At 30.5% G+C, this 18,997-nt stretch overlaps 4 protein-coding genes across 12 annotated transcripts in view; 2 read left to right on the top strand and 2 right to left on the bottom strand.

The window, feature by feature from the left end:
- LOC124946751 (actin-histidine N-methyltransferase) overlaps positions 1-5,571 on the bottom strand; it is a 14,325-nt gene extending 8,754 nt beyond the window's left edge. The window contains exons 1-4 of one of the 3 annotated variants that reach the window (XM_047487932.1): positions 4,815-5,571; positions 4,666-4,738; positions 3,876-4,379; positions 3,670-3,793 (exon numbers count right to left, since the gene is read on the bottom strand). In XM_047487932.1, the coding sequence (XP_047343888.1) occupies positions 3,670-3,793; positions 3,876-4,379; positions 4,666-4,738; positions 4,815-4,841 (728 nt within the window). In that variant the 5' untranslated portion in view covers positions 4,842-5,571. Of the gene's footprint in view, positions 1-3,669; positions 3,794-3,875; positions 4,380-4,665; positions 4,752-4,814 lie in introns of all 3 variants that reach the window. The other 2 variants (XM_047487933.1, XM_047487931.1) reach the window with 2 other exon arrangements.
- The window catches only part of LOC124946746, a 10,792-nt gene extending 2,783 nt beyond the window's left edge, over positions 1-8,009 (top strand). For 2 of the 4 annotated variants that reach the window (XR_007100170.1, XR_007100173.1), the window contains exons 2-3: positions 536-5,007; positions 5,077-8,009. Coding sequence is in view for 1 of the 4 variants with exons in the window: in XM_047487920.1 (XP_047343876.1) it covers positions 536-3,226 (2,691 nt within the window). In the remaining 3 variants the exon portion in view is untranslated. Of the gene's footprint in view, positions 1-535 lie in introns of all 4 variants that reach the window. The other 2 variants (XR_007100171.1, XM_047487920.1) reach the window with 2 other exon arrangements.
- On the bottom strand, positions 6,157-16,338 carry LOC124946744. 3 transcript variants are annotated; one of them, XM_047487917.1, is made up of 12 exons: positions 16,080-16,338; positions 15,589-15,711; positions 14,222-15,473; positions 13,504-14,034; positions 13,203-13,306; positions 12,882-13,110; positions 12,618-12,741; positions 11,913-12,060; positions 10,880-11,742; positions 8,676-9,243; positions 8,032-8,593; positions 6,157-7,912 (listed from the first exon to the last, which is right to left on the bottom strand). In XM_047487917.1, exons 3-12 carry the CDS (start codon positions 14,667-14,669, stop codon positions 7,746-7,748), a joined length of 3,744 nt encoding a protein of 1,247 aa, XP_047343873.1. In that variant the 5' UTR covers positions 14,670-15,473; positions 15,589-15,711; positions 16,080-16,338; the 3' UTR covers positions 6,157-7,745. The 3 variants fall into 3 exon arrangements, with proteins under 3 accessions (XP_047343873.1, XP_047343875.1, XP_047343874.1); XM_047487919.1 differs by having other exon boundaries at positions 13,203-13,261; positions 14,222-15,711; XM_047487918.1 differs by having other exon boundaries at positions 12,618-12,738; positions 14,222-15,711; positions 16,080-16,337.
- Positions 16,063-18,997, top strand: LOC124946748 (G patch domain-containing protein 2). 2 transcript variants are annotated; one of them, XM_047487924.1, is made up of 6 exons: positions 16,117-16,370; positions 16,840-17,021; positions 17,137-17,202; positions 17,302-17,656; positions 17,729-17,931; positions 18,022-18,997. In XM_047487924.1, exons 2-6 carry the CDS (start codon positions 16,859-16,861, stop codon positions 18,726-18,728), a joined length of 1,494 nt encoding a protein of 497 aa, XP_047343880.1. In that variant the 5' UTR covers positions 16,117-16,370; positions 16,840-16,858; the 3' UTR covers positions 18,729-18,997. The 2 variants fall into 2 exon arrangements, with proteins under 2 accessions (XP_047343881.1, XP_047343880.1); XM_047487925.1 differs by lacking the exons at positions 16,117-16,370; positions 17,137-17,202 and adding an exon at positions 16,063-16,089 and having other exon boundaries at positions 16,840-17,015.

Genomic DNA, 18,997 nt, shown 5'->3' with positions numbered 1-18,997 from the left:
TAAAAATTTTATTATCTATCCATTATTTTTCTTATTTCAAATGTAATTAATTGATTCAAATAATTGTCAGATACTTATGATTTTTTCTTTTCTATAAAAAAAGAAAAAAAAATATGCTATTAATATTATAAACATAATTACGTTATAAAAATTATTACAATAACGAACACGGTAAACATTATTACAACCACTATTTAAGATGCTTTTAAAAATAAGTTCCTCGTATTTCATGAAATTACGTTAACAAGCAAACTAAGGAGTACAATGTTTCTTAGGTAAATCTCTGAAAGACATAGTAGTTGACAATGAGTATAAGCGGATGTGTCTCGAAGCGTATATTTCACTTTCTTAGGGAGAAATCGCGGAAACGAGAAGATTCTGGATAAAAGAAAGAGTTTATTTTGGATCTTCCGATCTTTTGTAACTTTTTAACAGGAAATATATAATCCACAATAATATGTAGAAACATTTAAAAAATGATCGGAAAATTTGAGAATTGTAAAGAAAATTATTATTATCTTCTTTTTTTTTTCAGAAGGCAGATACAAATAATAAGGATTCGTATCTTCCTAAAGAAAAGTCAAGCGAATTACTCGGAAAATGGAGAAACAATGGCGAAGCTTTAGAACCGAAATGGCGTGACGGTGATGCTGTACCTTTGCTTCCATTTTCTCACTTCGCACAAACCTATACTCAAGAGGAAACCGATTTAACAGGACATGATAATCCCTATGACGTAGTTTATCGAGATAATCTTAATTATCGTCAACTCAACGAGAATCAAGGAGGAAACGATTACGTTGATTCACGACAAGAAAGACGATTTCCTCTTCCTAAAGATTCGACGATACGATTGGAGGAAAGAAAATATGGAAGACAATCGCGCGGGAAAATTGAACAAGTACCGGTTGAACGTCCTTCGAAAGATAAATTTCTTAGAAACGATCGAATGACTTCAACTGGATATCGTGATGCTTTTCAGGTTCATCCAAATGAGTATGAACATGATTTAGCCGACGAAGAATATTTAAAACCTCGACCAAGAAAAAGACGTCCACCTCAGAACGAAGAATTCATTTTAAGTGCTAAAGAAACGATGCATAATAACGAAAGAATAAAATTTGATTCTATTTTATCATCTAATGATAAAAAAGATAAAGCATCTTCAAAGAAAATTGAAGCTATAAAATCTTTGTTAAAAATGCAACAAGAAGAAGGTGTTAGTCTTTCAGAAATATTACATCGTAAAAATTTGACTCTGATAGATCTGTTAAAAGGTAAAGCAGATGTGATCAGCGCATTAAAAATGAAAGATATCGATGAAATTGGTGATGATATCGAACAGATATCTTTGGCAATGACGAGCACATTGGCTAAATTACCGTCCACGACCCATCAAAGTATACTTGACACGACGACGACTAAAACAATTACCACGATGGATCATGTGTCAACGAAAATTTCACAATTGAAAGAAACTACTACTGAAACTTTAGCAGCAATTTCTCCATCAGAAATCTCTATCGATTTGAATCAAAACGATGATAAGACGAATCAAAATCTAAATACAACGCGCGAGATCTACAGTGATGAGAATCATGATGAAATCATGGAATTTTCAGATTTTACAGATTATAAAAAAGGAAGGACTACTGCATCACCAATTTGGATTTCTTTAATAACAGAAAATAATGCTATCGTTCGTTCTATGCAAAATATTAATCTAAATCGTTCTGATAGAGGTTCCACCTTGAGTATCGTAAGAATTTTGAATCCGACTGTCGAGACATTTACTACAAAAAATTTGGAAAAAAACAAACCATTTAATAAAATATATACTGATACTATACACAAGGAAGATAATTCTAATTTAGCTGTAGCAGAAGATCATTTTGATAGTATTTCTGAAGCAGATTATCAATATGATGCTCCTTTGAATGATATGCGACAAGATGACGAGATACGTGTGTCCTCTTCGATAAAAAAGAATGAATGCATAAATGATAGCGATAAAGATGAAACTATATATCTAGAAAAAGATAAAGATCGTTCAAAAGATTTTTTATCAAAATCCAAAAACGATTCATCCTTCGAAGAAACAATCAAAACTTTCTTCAAAAACCATCCTAATGTAGAAGATGTGATGTCAGAAGGTAAACGTTACGAAGATATCATGTCAGAAATAGAACCAGAAGCTCGTGCTGAGATTTTTGAATTATTTGCTTCTGGATCTGGGGGTAAGAATCTGGAACGTTTGTTAAAGTCTAGGAACATGACTTTGGAAGAACTGATTGCTTTACGTCAAAGAGGCTCCAGTAAAGTTCATTTAGCAGAAGTATCTCGTTTGAGAAATCATAAAGCTTTAAGAATATCGGAAGATAATCAATTATCAGAGAAAAAGCATCTTCATAATCTTGAAGAAAAAAGTATCATTGATGAACCTCGAAATGAAACGATTGGAATAAAGAAATTGATGAATAAAACAGAACACATTGATATTTCGCAGATCCATCCGAAACTTATTAAGGAAATGACAGAGTTTTCATTTACCACAGAGATTAGTTTTAAAACAAAAAATTATAGTAACGAAAAACATGAAGATCCAAATCATTTAATAAAGATCACAGAATTATTTAATACTTTTACATCTTTGTCGTTTGATAAAGATCAGGAACAACGAATCTCTGAAAATATTGAAGAAACATTAAATAAAAAAACTATAGACGATGAATCGATTAATATTGTTCAAAGTGATTATGCGAAAGAAATGATTCAAAATAATACTGAAGTAGATATAAGTGTGATATACAAGGGATCTATAAACGAAGTGAAACACGATGATAATGACGAAAATGAAGATCGGGGAAAAAGTTTATCAAAGATTAAATCTAGTATAATAGCTAGTGGGGCTATACTTGGTGTAACGATAGTCGTATTCTTTGCCATCTTTGTAGCTTGTAGAATACGTCATAAACAAAAATATAGGTACAGAAACTCTTTTCCACGAACGGTATTTCAAAGTCCAATAGCAACAGCCAGAAAGTTGTCCAATACAAGTAGTCTGAATAATATAATGGTGAGTGTAGTTGCCACTTCGACGACAAAGAGATCAGAAAAAAATGATTCACAGCAAAATACTGGTGACTATGATTCCAAGTGTGACATCGATAATGATTCGCTCGATGCTAATGATAGTTGGGAAACTATACCTGATTATATAAAATGAGACAACATAGTTTCTTTTTAATTGAAGTACGTACTTTCATTTGAGATTTATTTGTGGTTAAAGACTTAAAACAAACATGCAAACTGACACTGGACAAAGGCTGATGTAAAATTGATGTAAACTTTTTAGTATTTTTTTTTTTGTGCAATGATCATAGATATTCGACAAAAATTTATACAAAATACTTATGAGCAGTAAAGCAAACTCATATTAGATGTTTTCAAAAGAACGAAAACATCAAGTTCATTAATATGTTATAAATATGATCACGATGTCAATCTCATCTCTTTTTGTTCTTTAGTTATAAATACATGTAGACGTAATGTATTTATTTATGATTTAGTATGTAATATAAAATATTTTTGTAAAAAGATCAGTCTGTATAATCACCCTTCTTATGTCAGTACCAAAATTTAAATAATATATCTAGATAATTTACTCACATATAATCATCATAAGAAAAAAAATCCCTGAGCAAGTTAGATACTGCATCGTTTCCATTTTGAAAAACTCTATTAAAATAAGTGTATTGTCGTGTAATATTTCTGACTTGTTTCAAAGCAGTTTCTGAAAAAAAAGAAACCAATTTTAAATATATTTTTATGAATATTTCTTGTTTAATCAGACATTTTATACAAAAAGAGTTTACCTAATGTTAGACTGCCTTTAAGCTCCTTCATTTCAAGCAGATTCATATAGAGTACTGTATTATAACTAGTGGGAAGAATATCAAAATAAGATTTCCATTTTGAATTTTCTTTATACTTTTCAACGAGCAAAGCAATGGCTAATGCCACTTGTGGCATTTGTTGTATCAATGGATCACGTTGAAAACTTTCTAACTCAGGGGCAGCTGTTTGAGTACTAAATATAAGTTTCCTAGGTATTTCCAAAATAAGTTCATTCTCTAAAAAATCACGTTCTGCCCTTAGACCTAAGTCGTATCCTGTAAATCCAACTATACTTGCTCCATCTACGTTAACATCATTCTCTTTCAGCCAGCTCATGAATTGTCCAACCCCCCGGGATTGTTTTGATAGCTTTGTCTTCATCGGTTGTAAATAACTAGTGTTGTAGGTAATTAGTATTAAACTTGGTGTGATATTCATATAATAATCCCATAGCTGTGTGTCATACGCAGGATCGCAGCTCACTAAACAAATTAATTAAAATAAATATTATTATTTCTCATTACCATATAGTTTACATAAGATGTACAGATCATCATTGTATTAACTTCAATAGTTTATAAAATTTTATGATTCACAAATAAATAATATATATATATATTACGTATATATGCATATAGATATATATGTTAATGAAAGAATATTGTGTGTAAATAAATCATTATACTGTTGTTGTTAGAGAGAAAGAAAAGATGATTTAAAAGTTTGTAATTTCAAATATTTTAGTTTTTATATCAAAATATAATTTACCCCAGTTATTGGACAAGAAATTGCTTAATCCGACGATAAGTATCGCAAACGTTGATCCCCACCCTCGTGTGACCTGATAAAGTAGACTATCGCGATAGAGTCGTACCACCAAATTCAAAGTCAGACAAGGCTCGTGGTATTTTACTCACTGTGAAAAACTTGGTCGCACAAAGCATTGAGCTTTTTTCTCGCTTTCACCACCGACGTTTGTCTTTGATGATAGTTCTGCTTCGAAGAAGAATGAGACTTCTTTTTGTTCATCTTCGTTCTATTTCATAGCACCTTGTAAGATCTCTTCGCATTCAGACGCATTATAATGCGTAATCCGTGCACCCACTTTCGGTAAGAATAAACACTTTTCCTTCGTACAAAAATAGAACGCCAGTAGTTTCACCTTCTAATGTATTTCAGAGACCATAACCTCGAAATTTTCCAGCCGCAGCAAGAACACCAACGGCGGAGATTTCTGAGATATCATGGAGGGCTCTGTCGCACTATATTGATTTTCATTCCTACAAGAGTAAATTAATTTTTCTCGTTAATTTTGGCGATCATTTTTTTTCAATCTGCATTCATCTTATCTTTTTTTTATCTATATAGTAAAAATGATCATATCATTCTAGAAGATCGAATTTCATTAATATGGATTGTCAACAATCCATATCGTTTTTAGAAATTAAATGCATTCGCCATTTTTAGATCCCATCATTTTAGTGTCTTGTTATATCACTCAGTTAATTATTTATGAAGAATGATAACAAAGTGCACAATATTAATTAACTATCGAAATCTTCATGAGATATTTCGTATTAACTTATTGATAGATCAAATCAAACGTACAAACGAATCCAAATGGTTAATTCTTATTCTTTGTTAATCCTATTGGACAAAGTTCTCTTTTAAGATCTTCTTATTTATTTCTTATAAATGAAATAAAACATTGTATATCAGTGTAAGGAGATTATTTTTTTATATGGTATAACTTGAAATAACGTATATAAGGTTGTGCAGATAAATGTTCGATATTTCTTTTCAATTTGTATCTAAGAAAATTTTCTAGAAATATACAGGTATTGTTATAGTAATTAAATATTTACATTAAGGGGTCTCCAAATTATTAATCTTTTCAAAGTATAAATATATATATATATATATATATGTGTGTGTGTGTATATAACCATAATTAAAAGATTCATAGCATTTTCTATTGAAACTATGCACCATTTTACATTATATAGTAATTGATATTAATAAAAAAATATTTAACATCTCTAAAAAAATGTATACCTCTAAAATCACATGACGTGTTTTAAATTAAAATTCCTCAACGGATTTAAACTTTCCAACTCATGGAATATATTAAATTATTTTTTTATTTACAACATTCCAAAAAAAAAAAAAAAAGAAAAAAAGAAAAAAAGAAAAAAAAAAGAATAGGTAAAAATAGCATTGCAATTATGTTGAATGAATGTGATAGAAGAATACAGAATATTAATTTTGTTACATATATCTATAATTCTGTTTTGATAAAATCTTGAGCTCTATTATTTTTGTTTACATATATGTCAATTCACAAAATTTTTCTTACAAAGAGGAGCATATATAAAGAGCCCCCTTAATGTTACTCAATCATTAAGATTTCTGTATAATTAGACTGTTACAGTAAAACAGTAATAATTTGAATTTTCACGCTGCAAAGCAAAACAAATTCATTGCAACAAAAAATAACCGCAATGAATAAAACAACAATGTAGCTGTATTAAAATAATAATCAATAACATTCAACTGCAAACCTTATGCATTAATTTGTCTGTTTTAAGAACAAAAAGAGCAAGTTCTTAAAACAGTTATACGCAATATTATTTTGCATAAAACAAATAACACTATGTTTCCTCGAGTTATTTAATACTAAGTACTGATTATAAATTTATTTTACTTATATTATTTATTTTTTTTTTGTTATAATAAAAGGAGAGAAAAAAATAAAGAAATAATAGGACTGGATAGAATACCACAATTTATAAACGTATTTAGATATTCATTGGAAACTTATAACTATATAATTTGTACTGAGTACAGATCAACCGCAATAAGCTTCTTTTATATTATTTATATTGCTTATGCACAGTGCAGCGAAATTAGAATTATATTACACATTCTACAAAATTACTTGTCAATTTCGCCATAGCTTCTTTGCAGCGGAAAACTCGTATCTTAACTACTAAAGATACAATTATGATAATAATAATAATATATATACCATTATTTTATACAACCTAATTTCTAAATAGAGCCTTACAGACCGACCACAATGATTAGATTTGTCCTGCTACCCCAAATAGAAAATCAACATTATATTATATACTTTGAAACGATTTGCTTCTTTCGTATGATTTTATATTTTTTAACCGTTATTATATTGAGAATAGTCTTGCAGATTCGTAGAAATTAAAAAATTTTCTACTCGCCAACTTTAAATAAAATTTCTTAAAACTGTACCGTCACTCTTTGGCTCCGAGTGTTCGTTTTCTTTAAATGATCGATTTAATATTCATGCAGAGCTTTATGCAAATTAACTTGGATGACATTAACACAGGTACACATCACAGCACCTTTGATAAGCTGTAATTACTTTAACATTCTTGTGCAGATAAAAAGTGCGATATATAACTGCAACCTATAAAAGCCAGAATTTGTCATTTAATTGTAAAAATGTATACAAGAGTACCAGTATCACGTAAAATTTTGATTTAATAAGATAAAATATTACGTGATAAGAAGGCCGTTCTTGTATTCGTTTATCACAAAATCTTTATCCATGGCACTGTGCCTCTGATAGCTGTACAATGTACCAAACACGTTGCGAGAGAGATATTTGTTGAAGGCTATAAAACTCACATAAATATATAAATTATTTCTCATCCAAGTTATAAACATTGTAATTGGTTGTGCAAACACTATAGAGTCAAATTTACAAAACTTTTAAACACATACGCGTGTCAAGTAATTTGTGTTTCTTTTACATTTGTTCTTCTTACATTTATATTTTCTTTGTTACACATTTTATATCTTATCTTTATTTATTGTGTAGTAGTATCAGAAATGCTCTGTCGCCATGTGGCGTGGAAGGGTATCTTTAGTATTTTAACACGTGTCTTAGGTAATGCAGTTAAAAGAAGTTTTTGAAGTTGTGGTAATGGTAGAATATCGACTTGTGGACTCGTCATATTTAATTGTTTATCTTCACCTATAAACAAAATGAAAATTTTATTTGATTTGAATTAATGTATATCTTATCTATCAAAATTCATACCAGTAACATAATGAAATGAAAATCTTCACAATCGTTTAAACATTTCAACATACCTTTTTGGTTATCATTTTCATCCTCGACATCTTCGATTAATTTTAAACAGGGTACTGGTTTCAAAACTGGTATAGAATCGCCAGTAACCTGTTTGTTCATTAAATTGCACTGGTCAACAAATAATTCTGTAACTCTTAACAATTCAAGAGTAACGCCCCAAACAAAATGTGTTAAATTATGTGACAATTCGGTAACACCACCTAATACCATGTTATTTGAAGTAGCTGATTGTGATATGTAGGTCGGTATAATCAATAACCTCTTAATATTTTTACAATTAGCAAGACACTTATCAAAACCATTTTTTACATCGAAATTAACTAACTCCATTTGGTTTAAATTTTCCAATTTCGAAACACCTTCTAAGATGTCAAATGTACAACAAGATCCTTGACCTTTTTCAAGTCGGAGGCGTTCTAGTTTTTGTAATTTTATTAAAACAGATGTTCCAAACTTATCTGGAAAATCTGAACACTCCCCTAATTCTAATGTTTCTAAATTTATTAATGTCTGTATTATATCAATTTTCTTCTTTCCAAGTTCCTTAACTGATGTTAAACTCTACAAATAATTATAACAGTTGAATAAAAAATCGATAATTATACAAATGCATCATAGAACAATAATTTGAATGACAACTTACCAATTGTGTTAATTGTGTTAATTCTTTTATTGGTGTAAGATCTTCTTGCAAAGACATTCCACTTATTGCTTTAAGTCTTAATTCTTGGCATTGTTTAAGATTACCAATAGATTGTAAATTTAAAGAATCACATTTGATTGTCATTGCACTCAATACTTGTAATTGCGGGCAATTTTTAATGACTTCTTCTACCACCATGACGGGGCATCTACATAGCTCTAATTTAACAAGGCTCGTCACTCTAGGTATTACAGATAGAAATTTTCTCCAAATACTATCTGATTCTCCAGCTACAAGCATTTTCCTGAGATCCAAATGCTGTGTGCCATGTCTTTGCAATGTATCTGCTAAACCATCCCAATCCGTTACTTGGCTATTCTTCATCCTTACTGTTTTCCATAAAGAAGGATGTGCAGCCAAATCTCGCCACATTTTACAAACACGAGCTGCACGTAACAATTCTTGCACCTTGAGATATTGAAAAATTCGTAATAATGCATGATAACCCGCACATACATTATCCATAAAGTGATGTTGTAGATTTGACTCCTGTTGATTTTGTTTTCTTCTGTAAACATCAAAGTAATTGTTTGATTAGTTAAAATATAAACTCATTGATATCATTGCTTATTATAATCTGAATACACTAGCTATATATATATATATATATATATATATATATATATATACACATACATATATATATATATATAATCTTATTCGCTAGACTATATATACTACCAGTATGTATATACGTATATACGTTCATATAAATATGTATTATACATGAATACATATGAAGGCAACAACAAATATGGAAAATACCATGTTATTAATATTCTAGTATTATTTTTGTTTTTTTTTTTTTTTTAAATATATATGCTTATATACATAAGTTGCCAATTTGTAAATATCTTTTCATGTGTAATAAATGACATTTTATATAAAATACATAAAAATTCGTAAAAAGAATGTTCTAGAAATATAGACGATAATCTGATTGTATTACACGGTAGTATCTTAAAATGATGATAATATATTAAATTAAAAAAGTCAAATAAAAAAAAATATATATATGAAATACAGGATTGACAGAGGAGAAGGATATAGGACAATTTTTTGGGAAAACGCACTAAGATTTTTTTTGTGTTTCGGCTCGCACATGTCTTTATATCTGTAAATATAAAAAGTAAAAATGAATTAGATTTTTTTTTAATGAAGCACTTATTAATAGCTGAATCTATAATTGTAGTATTAATGTAAGGAAACATTATCTATAACCAATATACATACATACATACATACATAAATATATACATACATAAATATGTATATATATACATATTACAAATTATATTTTTCAATATTATAAATTTTTCGCAAAAAATCATTTGTTTTAAGTAAATATAATAAATTTTATTTTACGAATTGAGCGACTAATTATTTCTTATTTTTATATTTTGATACTTTCTTAATATCTATCTTCAATTGGATATTTTGTAAATTCTAATCTTTACTTTAATACTACAATTATAGGGAACCCACAACGATCAGATTACATGATCATTGTTTTTTTTTTGTTTGGTTTATTCTTTTTTCTTTTCTTTTTCTTTTTTTTTTTCTTTTCTTTTTTCTTTTTCTTTTCTTTTTTGGTCGAATATTAGTCAAGATTTTGGCTGCATTTCTAAGAAGCTAAGGCAGTGTGCTTCGATCATAAGATAAAATCAAATTCATTTTTTATATAGAAGTTTTATATTTGCAAATATAATAAACACCAGTATATATTGCATTTACAATTTTACACAAGCAGCTTCGATATACCAAGTATATAAATAATAATCTACTTTGTATAATTCTTATTTGAAACATAATTGAATCGACTAGTTCCCTCTCTCGCTGCATTGTATAAATATGCATTATTATAAATTATTTCGATGCACATTAAAGCTTTTTTATTAGAAGCAACTATATATATATATATAATATTTAAGAAAATCGTATAAAGATAAACTACTGATGCCATTATGTTCTCATTGTTGTTTTGTAAAGGCATAGCATACTGATCTTGTAAATACAATATGTACAAAGCAACTGCCAAAACCTCAAAAGAGAGTTGCCTTAAATTATAACTTATTCATAGGACAAGCTTAACAGAATAAAGTAAAATAAGAATGCCTCTGCTCATATGTTTTAAAAACACTTACCTATTACCCATCTGCATTATATTCGCATTAATTACTATTTGTTTTATATCTGTTCTATTCATTTCACTGTCTATACCAAATGTACTTATATTATTTTGTATTGCCATTGAAGACATTGGTTTTTTAATAGGTGATCTAGTACTCATTCTTCTTGTTTCAATCGATGAATATGCTTTTGTATTAAAAATTTGATTTTCTAATTGTGTATTCATATTGATCGAAGTATTTGTACTGATATTACTGTCCATTTCATTCGTGTCATCAGATCCATACGAAGCAGAAACGTCCTTAGACAATTCTTTATCATAAACACTTTCAGTCATATCATTGGCACCAGATATTTTTTTCGAAGATGAAACACTTGTATTTGTGATGGTTGAATTTTCCATTGTATTGGATATGTCAATTAAAGAACTTTCCTGTAACATTGGTGGTTTGTCACCAATTTTATCAGGTTTTACTGTAATTGCTGGTTGAACTGCCATAGCATTATTCTTTGGTACAACTATATATCTTTTGCCTCCCATCAAAGCAATATTTTGCGCTGGTTTTGGTAATATTCCATCATGACTTTGCAAAAATTCATTCTCTGATTGAGGAAACCAAGTATCCTCTTTTTTCTCCGACAGCGAAGTCGAACTTGTCATTGTTGCTGTTTTAGAAAATTTACTAGTACTACGTGACTGTATATCCACGTTCTCTGATTTTGGAATTCTTTGTAATTTTGGTGGAGTTAAGCTTGTTTGTGGCTTTTGTTTTGCATTTTGCGTGCCTAACATGCTGATTGGAATCAACGGAGGTGGTGTTAAAGATGGATTCATTGATTGATGTTGATGAGTTTCTGTAGAATCTTGTTGACAATTCTACAACACAAATAGAGTTACAGGAAATTAAAAATAAATAAAATATATAAATATAAAAATAATTATATTTAAAAATAATTCTACATTTCTAAAATACGGAAATATACAGAAATATAAACAACATTGATCATGTCTTATTTATTATTACAATATAATTAATAAATACCTACCTTACAAATATAATCATCACTTCCTGAAAATTCCAAGCCATCTACGCACTCAGGATGATATAAGCAAAGGCATACGCGACACTGTAAACTGGGAATCAGTCCCATACTTGTTGAACATCTTATGCTGCATGGTTCTTGAACTTTGGGCCTGTAAGATGTGCGTTGATAGGGGGAAAAAGTGGAAGGAGAATGTAAAATAGATAATAAGGATTTATGGGATATAGAAAGAATTGGATAAATATGTAGTGTTATGAAAATTATAGAAGGTAATTGCTTCTAAAACATATGCCCTGCCTTATATGTATATATATATATATTCACAACTCCTAATAACATTTTCCAGTTGTGTGATGTAAATTAACTAAATTATGACAGTTTTGTAAATTTCTATAAAAAAAAAAAAGTAAAACAGTTTAACTGTATTTTTTATTAATCCTAAATTCACCCAGTTTCATAGAAAATCGATCGAAAATAGGAATTAAATAATTTGTATAATGTAGTCATCATTAAAATTGTACCGTATGATTTTCCTGAAATTTTATTCAGAACTCACTTTTTTGGGAAAATCCTGTATACGATCATTAAAAACAACGTAAATTTCTTTTACTTATATCGAACTGATATATAAAAGAACAAACATACTTATCAAATAAATACACATTACATTCACAAAAATCGTTTACGTAAAATGTAAAATGTACTTACGTTAATAATCGTTTGCTTTTAACAGGTGGTGCTTTTTCCACTAGCTGTTGACTTCTTCTTGTACTCGCCGCATTTCGTTGTGGCGGTAACATCTCTCTCTCCTCTGATGATGTTTTTATTTCTGCTATGCATTGTTCAAAGAGAACAATTGTGAGAATATTTTTATAATATTTGATATAATTTATAAATGTGCCAGAAGTCTAATTTATCTATAATATAGAAAGAAAAGTAATATTTTAATCTCTTATATAAATAGATACATACTTATTTGTGGAGTTTTCTTTGCAGGCACTTTAACTTTGAAACTACTAGCTGCTTTTGGTGATTTAGCAGCAGTTTTTGCTGATGTAGTTGATACTGCTGTTTGTGGAACAGCTACTGCTGGTGCAGGCGATGATGCTGGAGCATGTTCTTCGATAGGTTTACGTGTAGGCATAACTTTCTTAGTACCAAAAGATCTTCTTGGTGGTGTAGGTGCAGATCCTATTGAACCCTGCAATATTATACCCATACTTCTAGTTCAACACGATATATAGAAAGAAGTAATTAATTTAAATAGAATATAATAAAAGAATAATAATTTACCCTTATCCTTTTAGCATCTCGAATTATTTCTTTTTCAGGATCATCTAAGCCAATAGGTTCTTTGAAGAACGTAAAATTATCTATTGTTAATTCTCTTGAATGAACTACAATAAAAAAAGAAAAAAAAAAAAAAAAGAAAAAAAGGAAAAAAAGAAAAAAAAGAAAAAAATAAAATAAAAAAATAAAATAAATAAAAAAAGAAACAAAAAACATAAAAAAAGAAGAATTAGTGAAAGAATTGTAAATATAAAGTGCATTAATTTATACAAAAAATATTGATTTTTCATATGAATTAACTTACGGAATTCTGCAACTTCTCTAAAACTTCTTACTTTTTTTCCCTTTGGTGTATAATAATATATGTCAGCCATTCGTTTAAGGCTAGAATCATTACTAGCTCTGAATACCAGTTCTCGTTTCCATCCATACTTGAATGGTTCCTTAAAAGCTGGATTTGACATATCTATTGCTGATTTTTGTTTTAGCGCACTCCCTGGACTTGCACCACGCGATAACCGACCCCCTTTAGATTTTAATGATATTGCAGACGGACTACTAGTTGTAGATGATGAATTTACAGACTTAATAGATGATTCTTCGGTTTTCTGCTGTTCTATTTCTAATTCTATACTATTCGCTATACCGATAGAATCTGTATCAGATTCTCTTTCTTTTTTGATTTTATCAATATCAAATATTTGTTCCATATCATATATAAGCATTTTATTTTCATCAGAGTCTTGATCGTCATCCTTTTTACCATCAAAGTTCCTTTTTGGCACCAAATACCTACAGCGTTTCGTAAGTTGAGCCTCTGCAATTTCTGCCTCAGCTATAGGCAGAAAGAAAAGATAGATTCAAATATGGAAATAAGATCAAGACGATCTAGTTACAAACAAGCATAAAACATTAATAACCCTTTGTTCATCATTTGTTAAAAGTCAGGATTGCCGGAAAAAAAGAAAAACAAAAGAAAAAGAAAGAAAATGATATTATTGAATATAAAAAAGGAAGTTTACCGATGAGCTTTTTTAATACATGACTTCCCGTTTCGAGTTCATCGACTTCTTGTAAATCGAATCCATTAAACTCGGTGGATTCCTCAGAACTAGCATCGTCAGGTTCCGAAAATTTACGCTTTCGTCCACCCCTCGTTGTGGAAAGGCTAACATCATTCTCGATACTACTCGTTGAATTGGCCTTGAACTTGCGCAATTTAGTTTTGATCGCCGTCGAAGGGGTCTTCTTCGTAGAACCCTTCAAATCACCGTTCACTTCTTGGCCGTCCATATCAGAGGCGATCTCAGCGACAGTCTCGGCGACGGTCTCGGCGACAGTCTCGGCGATGGTCTCGGCGACAGCCGTTTTGTTCTCTGACTCCTGTAAATCCGGCATACTAACACTGTTTAGGTTAGAAACGTCGCGCGCCACTTTAGCGTTCCCGCCATTCACATTGGTTCCATCCATCCTGCGGTCCCCCCTCCCGCGGGACCAACACGCGACTCGTCTTTAGCCCTATCCTCGTTTATAGAGAAGAACGCTGGGAAAGGGAGTGGGAAGAAGAGAGAGAGAGAGAGAGAGAGAGAGAGAGAGAGAGAGAGAGAGAGAGAGAGAGAGGCAAAAAGGAAGGGAGAGAAGAAGAGGGAAAAAGAGAGTGAGAGAGAAATAGATTGAAAGACAGAAAGAGAAAGAGAGACGACAAAGAAAGATCAAGCGAGAGAGCAAGAGAAAAAAGGGATACAACGAGAAAAAGGGCGGGAGGAACAATGGGGAAATAAAAAGATACAATGAATTCGATGTTTTTACCCCTTAGTAACGATCGTTCGAATAAAAAAACGTTTCAGAGATATAGAAAAAAAATGCAACGTAGACACAACCGTCTTACGCGTCTAGATAACGCGAACCCGCGCTCATCTGTCCGCGGATGCGCATAACACGCGCGCACACACCGCCACTACGCGCTATTTACACGAATGCCAGGCCCCGTCTTCTCGACTTCTCGACCTCTTCTCGTTCATCACGTTTAAACGATTTTATCGTTTATCCAAACACTGTTTCTCACTTCATTCGAACTAATTTTTAACCTAGAAATCCGTAAGTCCAACTAATGATAACGACTTTCCGATGACGAAAAGGAAAATGAAAACTCTGGGGAGGTGCGGAGCGTCCGTGGAATGCAAAACCGGAAACGATACCGAAGAGTATACTCTTTGGGTGGCTTTCTACAGTAAACTGCTTCCTGTTGTTGACTGTTCAGTCCTGTCCTAGCAACTGTCCAATCAGAATTCTGCTTTTCTATATATGCTTTCTCTCTCTTTGTTATATATATACATGCTTTTTTATTATATAGTAAAATGTTTTATAATGATTAATTCTTTATACGCACGTGCAATGTAAGAAATGCAATTGGTTAACTTTTTATACTTCTATTTAAATACAAATTGTTGCATTTTTATTTTTATCCTATCGTCTATGTAATTGGATCAGGTTCTATCTTCTTCGTCATTGGCTGCAATACGAGACATTAACAACTTCTGCATAATTTCGTAAAATTAAATGCAAGCTTTTAAAACGAGCGTTCGTTCCATTGGTCAATATTATATATATATATATATATATATATATATATATATATATATATATATATATACACACACAGACATCTTGGTCTTATTAATAAAAAAAACAAAAATTAAACAATTTATATACGATCATAGTAGTGCATATGTATGTAATTACTATGAAAAATTCTTTTTTTTTCTCTTTTTAATTACTGCTAGCAATATTCTTGAATAGAAAAATAAATCAAGTAATAATTTGTCAAATTTTTCAATAAATTATCTAGAAATAGAAAAAACAAAATGTCTGCCAACATACCTGCATATATGTATGTATCTATTGAATTGACTCGACTATTGCGCCACACACCCACGCGCGTTCATGCAACACACAAGAAACATACGGTCATTATCCCATTTCCCTCTGCAAGTTACGATATAACATAAGGTCTGTGCTAAACGACGCGGAGATAATAAGTCAAATAAAATCGACTCGTTTAGTGTATTTCTCTTTTTTTTTTGTTTTCACTGTTACTCGACAGATAAATTGTTATATTACGATGACGTCTGTTTAAAGTTCAACTCACTACTTGTGAATAATATATACAAGGTGTGTAGCGTGAAAGTTTGTAATAATCAATTTGAATTACGTATTAGTGTAAAAATTACGAGTACGCTCGAATATATATATATATATATGTATGGTTGCAAAAAAGTTGAGAAATAACAATCATAATATATATAATATATATATATATATTAAGAAAAATACGTTATATTAATTGGCTTCTTTTGCTTTTTTATAGTGTAAATAAATGGTATTAGTAAATAAAAACTTTTCTATATTTGATAAAATGTAACACAATTATGAAACAAAATTTTCTCGACAGAATTTTATTTAATATTAAATTAAAGATAAAAAGTAATATATATATATATACATATATATATATATATATATATATATGATGGGTGCAAAAAAGTTGAGAAGTAACAATCATACGTAAATTTTTTTATTTTATTAAATGTTCAATTAGTTTCCAAATATTCGTGTTGTAACTTTCATATTTGTTTCATAGAATTAAACGCATCCTTCAAATGGAGCGTGTTCTAAAAGCAGTACCTGCAGACTTAAGAGTAAAAATGGAGGCACTTGTGCATGATCTGACCCTTGCCCTTGAAGAAAGCAGTAACAGTGCTAACGTCAGACGTAGATGGGGTATAAGGAGGAGAGCTCGTTCTACTGGGAATATTCGTAAGTGTAAGGACATATAAAACAATAGAAAGTAATCAAATTTTGAGAACAATAAGGATTATAAAAACAAAAGTTGAAGACATGGAATGCCACCCGATCTAATCATATGACATAACATCAGTTACAGTTCGCTTCTACAAGGCATACAGAGGGTCATTACCAAGATTGTCTTTCTATAAATATCAATGTACAAGAAGTTAAATTACAGTTCACATGTAATCTTTAAATAATAGTTTAGTAAAGATTAAAGATATAGCCGCTTAATAAGAATTGCATTTTTTTCCAGCATCACTCAATATAAGTAAGCACTCGGATGACAGTTCATCTTCTATCTGTGATATCCGCATTTTGAAAAATTCTACACCTTCTAAATATCAATCCGACAGCGATGACACAAATCAAACAAAAAGATTTGCACGGTTTTCCAACCTAAATAATGTGAGCAACATAGAGAGTGATTCTGTCAATGAAAATTTCATACCAAGGACCAACACGAGACGTAAGAGAAAATTCAAAAAGATGGCCGTTGATTCTGATTCAAATCCATCAACATCTCAAACAGTTACTATTATGTCAACTACTTTAGGCGGAAAAAAACGAGTTCTCAGGAATGATTGTAAAAATAAATATGGAGCCATATGGTAATATTTTGTGATTCCACAAAGTTCCAATTAATCCTAACTAAATTACGTATTAAATTTTATTACTTTTAGGTGTGGCAAACGTAAGAGATCATGCAGAGAACGTTCTACCGATTGTGAAATGCGTTCTTTGAAACCAAACAGAACCTCGAAATCAAAAATTCGAGGAAAAATACAAGGTGAAGATACTGTAGATTGCTCACGTATATCAAGTTCAAGTATTTCTTCTAGCGATTCCGAAAATGGTATAATCACAAATGACGAGGATCGTGAAGGTAAGTAAATCGTAAGAAGTGCGATACATAATTATCATGTAAAAAAATATTATCGTAGTACTTAATTATCGTTTACTTTTCCTATCTTAGGAGATGACGAACAATCTGATTGGATAGTTGAATCAAATTGGTGGGACGATGGAGACAGCACAAGTGAAGACAAATTAGGAACAGATTCGACATTCCAAATGATATTACATGGTAGCTTTGAACATTCTACTGATGAAAGTAGAAAAAGATATAGACAAAGAGTTAAACGAATTCGTGAAGGTCTCACTGGTAGAGAAATTCGTGCTGGTCGTCGTCACGTCGACAATAAACCTGGATATTCCATAATTACTTCGGCAAATGAGAAAGTATCAAGATTTCTACAAGATCCAACTCAAAGTGAACTTAAATTACATCCTATGCGTCAAGCCGAACGGGAGAAGCTACGTCGTCTTGCAAATTTATACAGTTTAAGTTTAAAAGGTGATTTAGGTTGTCCAATATTATATAAAACACGACACACAACTCAAGCTGTATGCGTAGATCAAGTATCGTTAAACAGATTCTCCGATTACAAAAGATTAAGGAAGACACCTCCGAACTCACCTAATCCTGATTCAATGATGCAATGTCAGGAACAACATATTTCTAGTACAAATTTTGGTTCACAAATTGTACAACAAACGCAAGATACCATGCCACTGCAGTCTATAAGTTTTCCACAGTTTGAGTGGGATTCTAACAATATGGAAATTGAGATACATGGAAAGCCAAAGTTTCAAGACTTCGGGCATTCAAAGTCGAGTTAAATTATGTGTTTTTTTTTATTAGTTCGTTTTTCAATATTTAAGTGGACGATTAACCTGCTTTCTATAAATAAGATTAGTATATATTCTAGAATTGATGTATTATACCGAACGTGTTAGACTTTTGCGGACGGAACTCGTTCAAAAATTGACATTTTTATATAGGGTTTATCATTCTATTGTAGTCCAGCTTTGAAATGTCTATATGAATTTATATAAATGTATAAATTTGTACAAAATATGAAATAATGAATAAGTTAATTTGCCGCGTA

Source organism: Vespa velutina, chromosome 2 (genome assembly GCF_912470025.1).
Source record: "Vespa velutina chromosome 2, iVesVel2.1, whole genome shotgun sequence".
Lineage (NCBI taxonomy): Eukaryota > Metazoa > Arthropoda > Insecta > Hymenoptera > Vespidae > Vespa > Vespa velutina.
This window is presented reverse-complemented; position numbering and strand designations above follow the sequence as displayed.

Bases quoted from the DNA above. Each gene is read 5' to 3' on its own strand.
- LOC124946744 (XM_047487917.1), bottom strand. From the start codon at position 14,669: ATGGATGGAACCAATGTGAATGGCGGGAACGCTAAAGTGGCGCGCGAC. The intron at 13,111-13,202 runs GTAAATTATTAT...ATAATATTGCAG, and splicing joins GAGATGCTAAAAGGATAAGG to GGTTCAATAGGATCTGCACC. The intron at 12,742-12,881 runs GTATGTATCTAT...AACAATGCATAG, and splicing joins AAAGAAAACTCCACAAATAA to CAGAAATAAAAACATCATCA.
- LOC124946748 (XM_047487924.1), top strand. From the start codon at position 16,859: ATGGAGCGTGTTCTAAAAGCAGTACCTGCAGACTTAAGAGTAAAAATG. The intron at 17,203-17,301 runs GTACAAGAAGTT...ATTTTTTTCCAG, and splicing joins GTCTTTCTATAAATATCAAT to CATCACTCAATATAAGTAAG. The intron at 17,932-18,021 runs GTAAGTAAATCG...TTCCTATCTTAG, and splicing joins AAATGACGAGGATCGTGAAG to GAGATGACGAACAATCTGAT.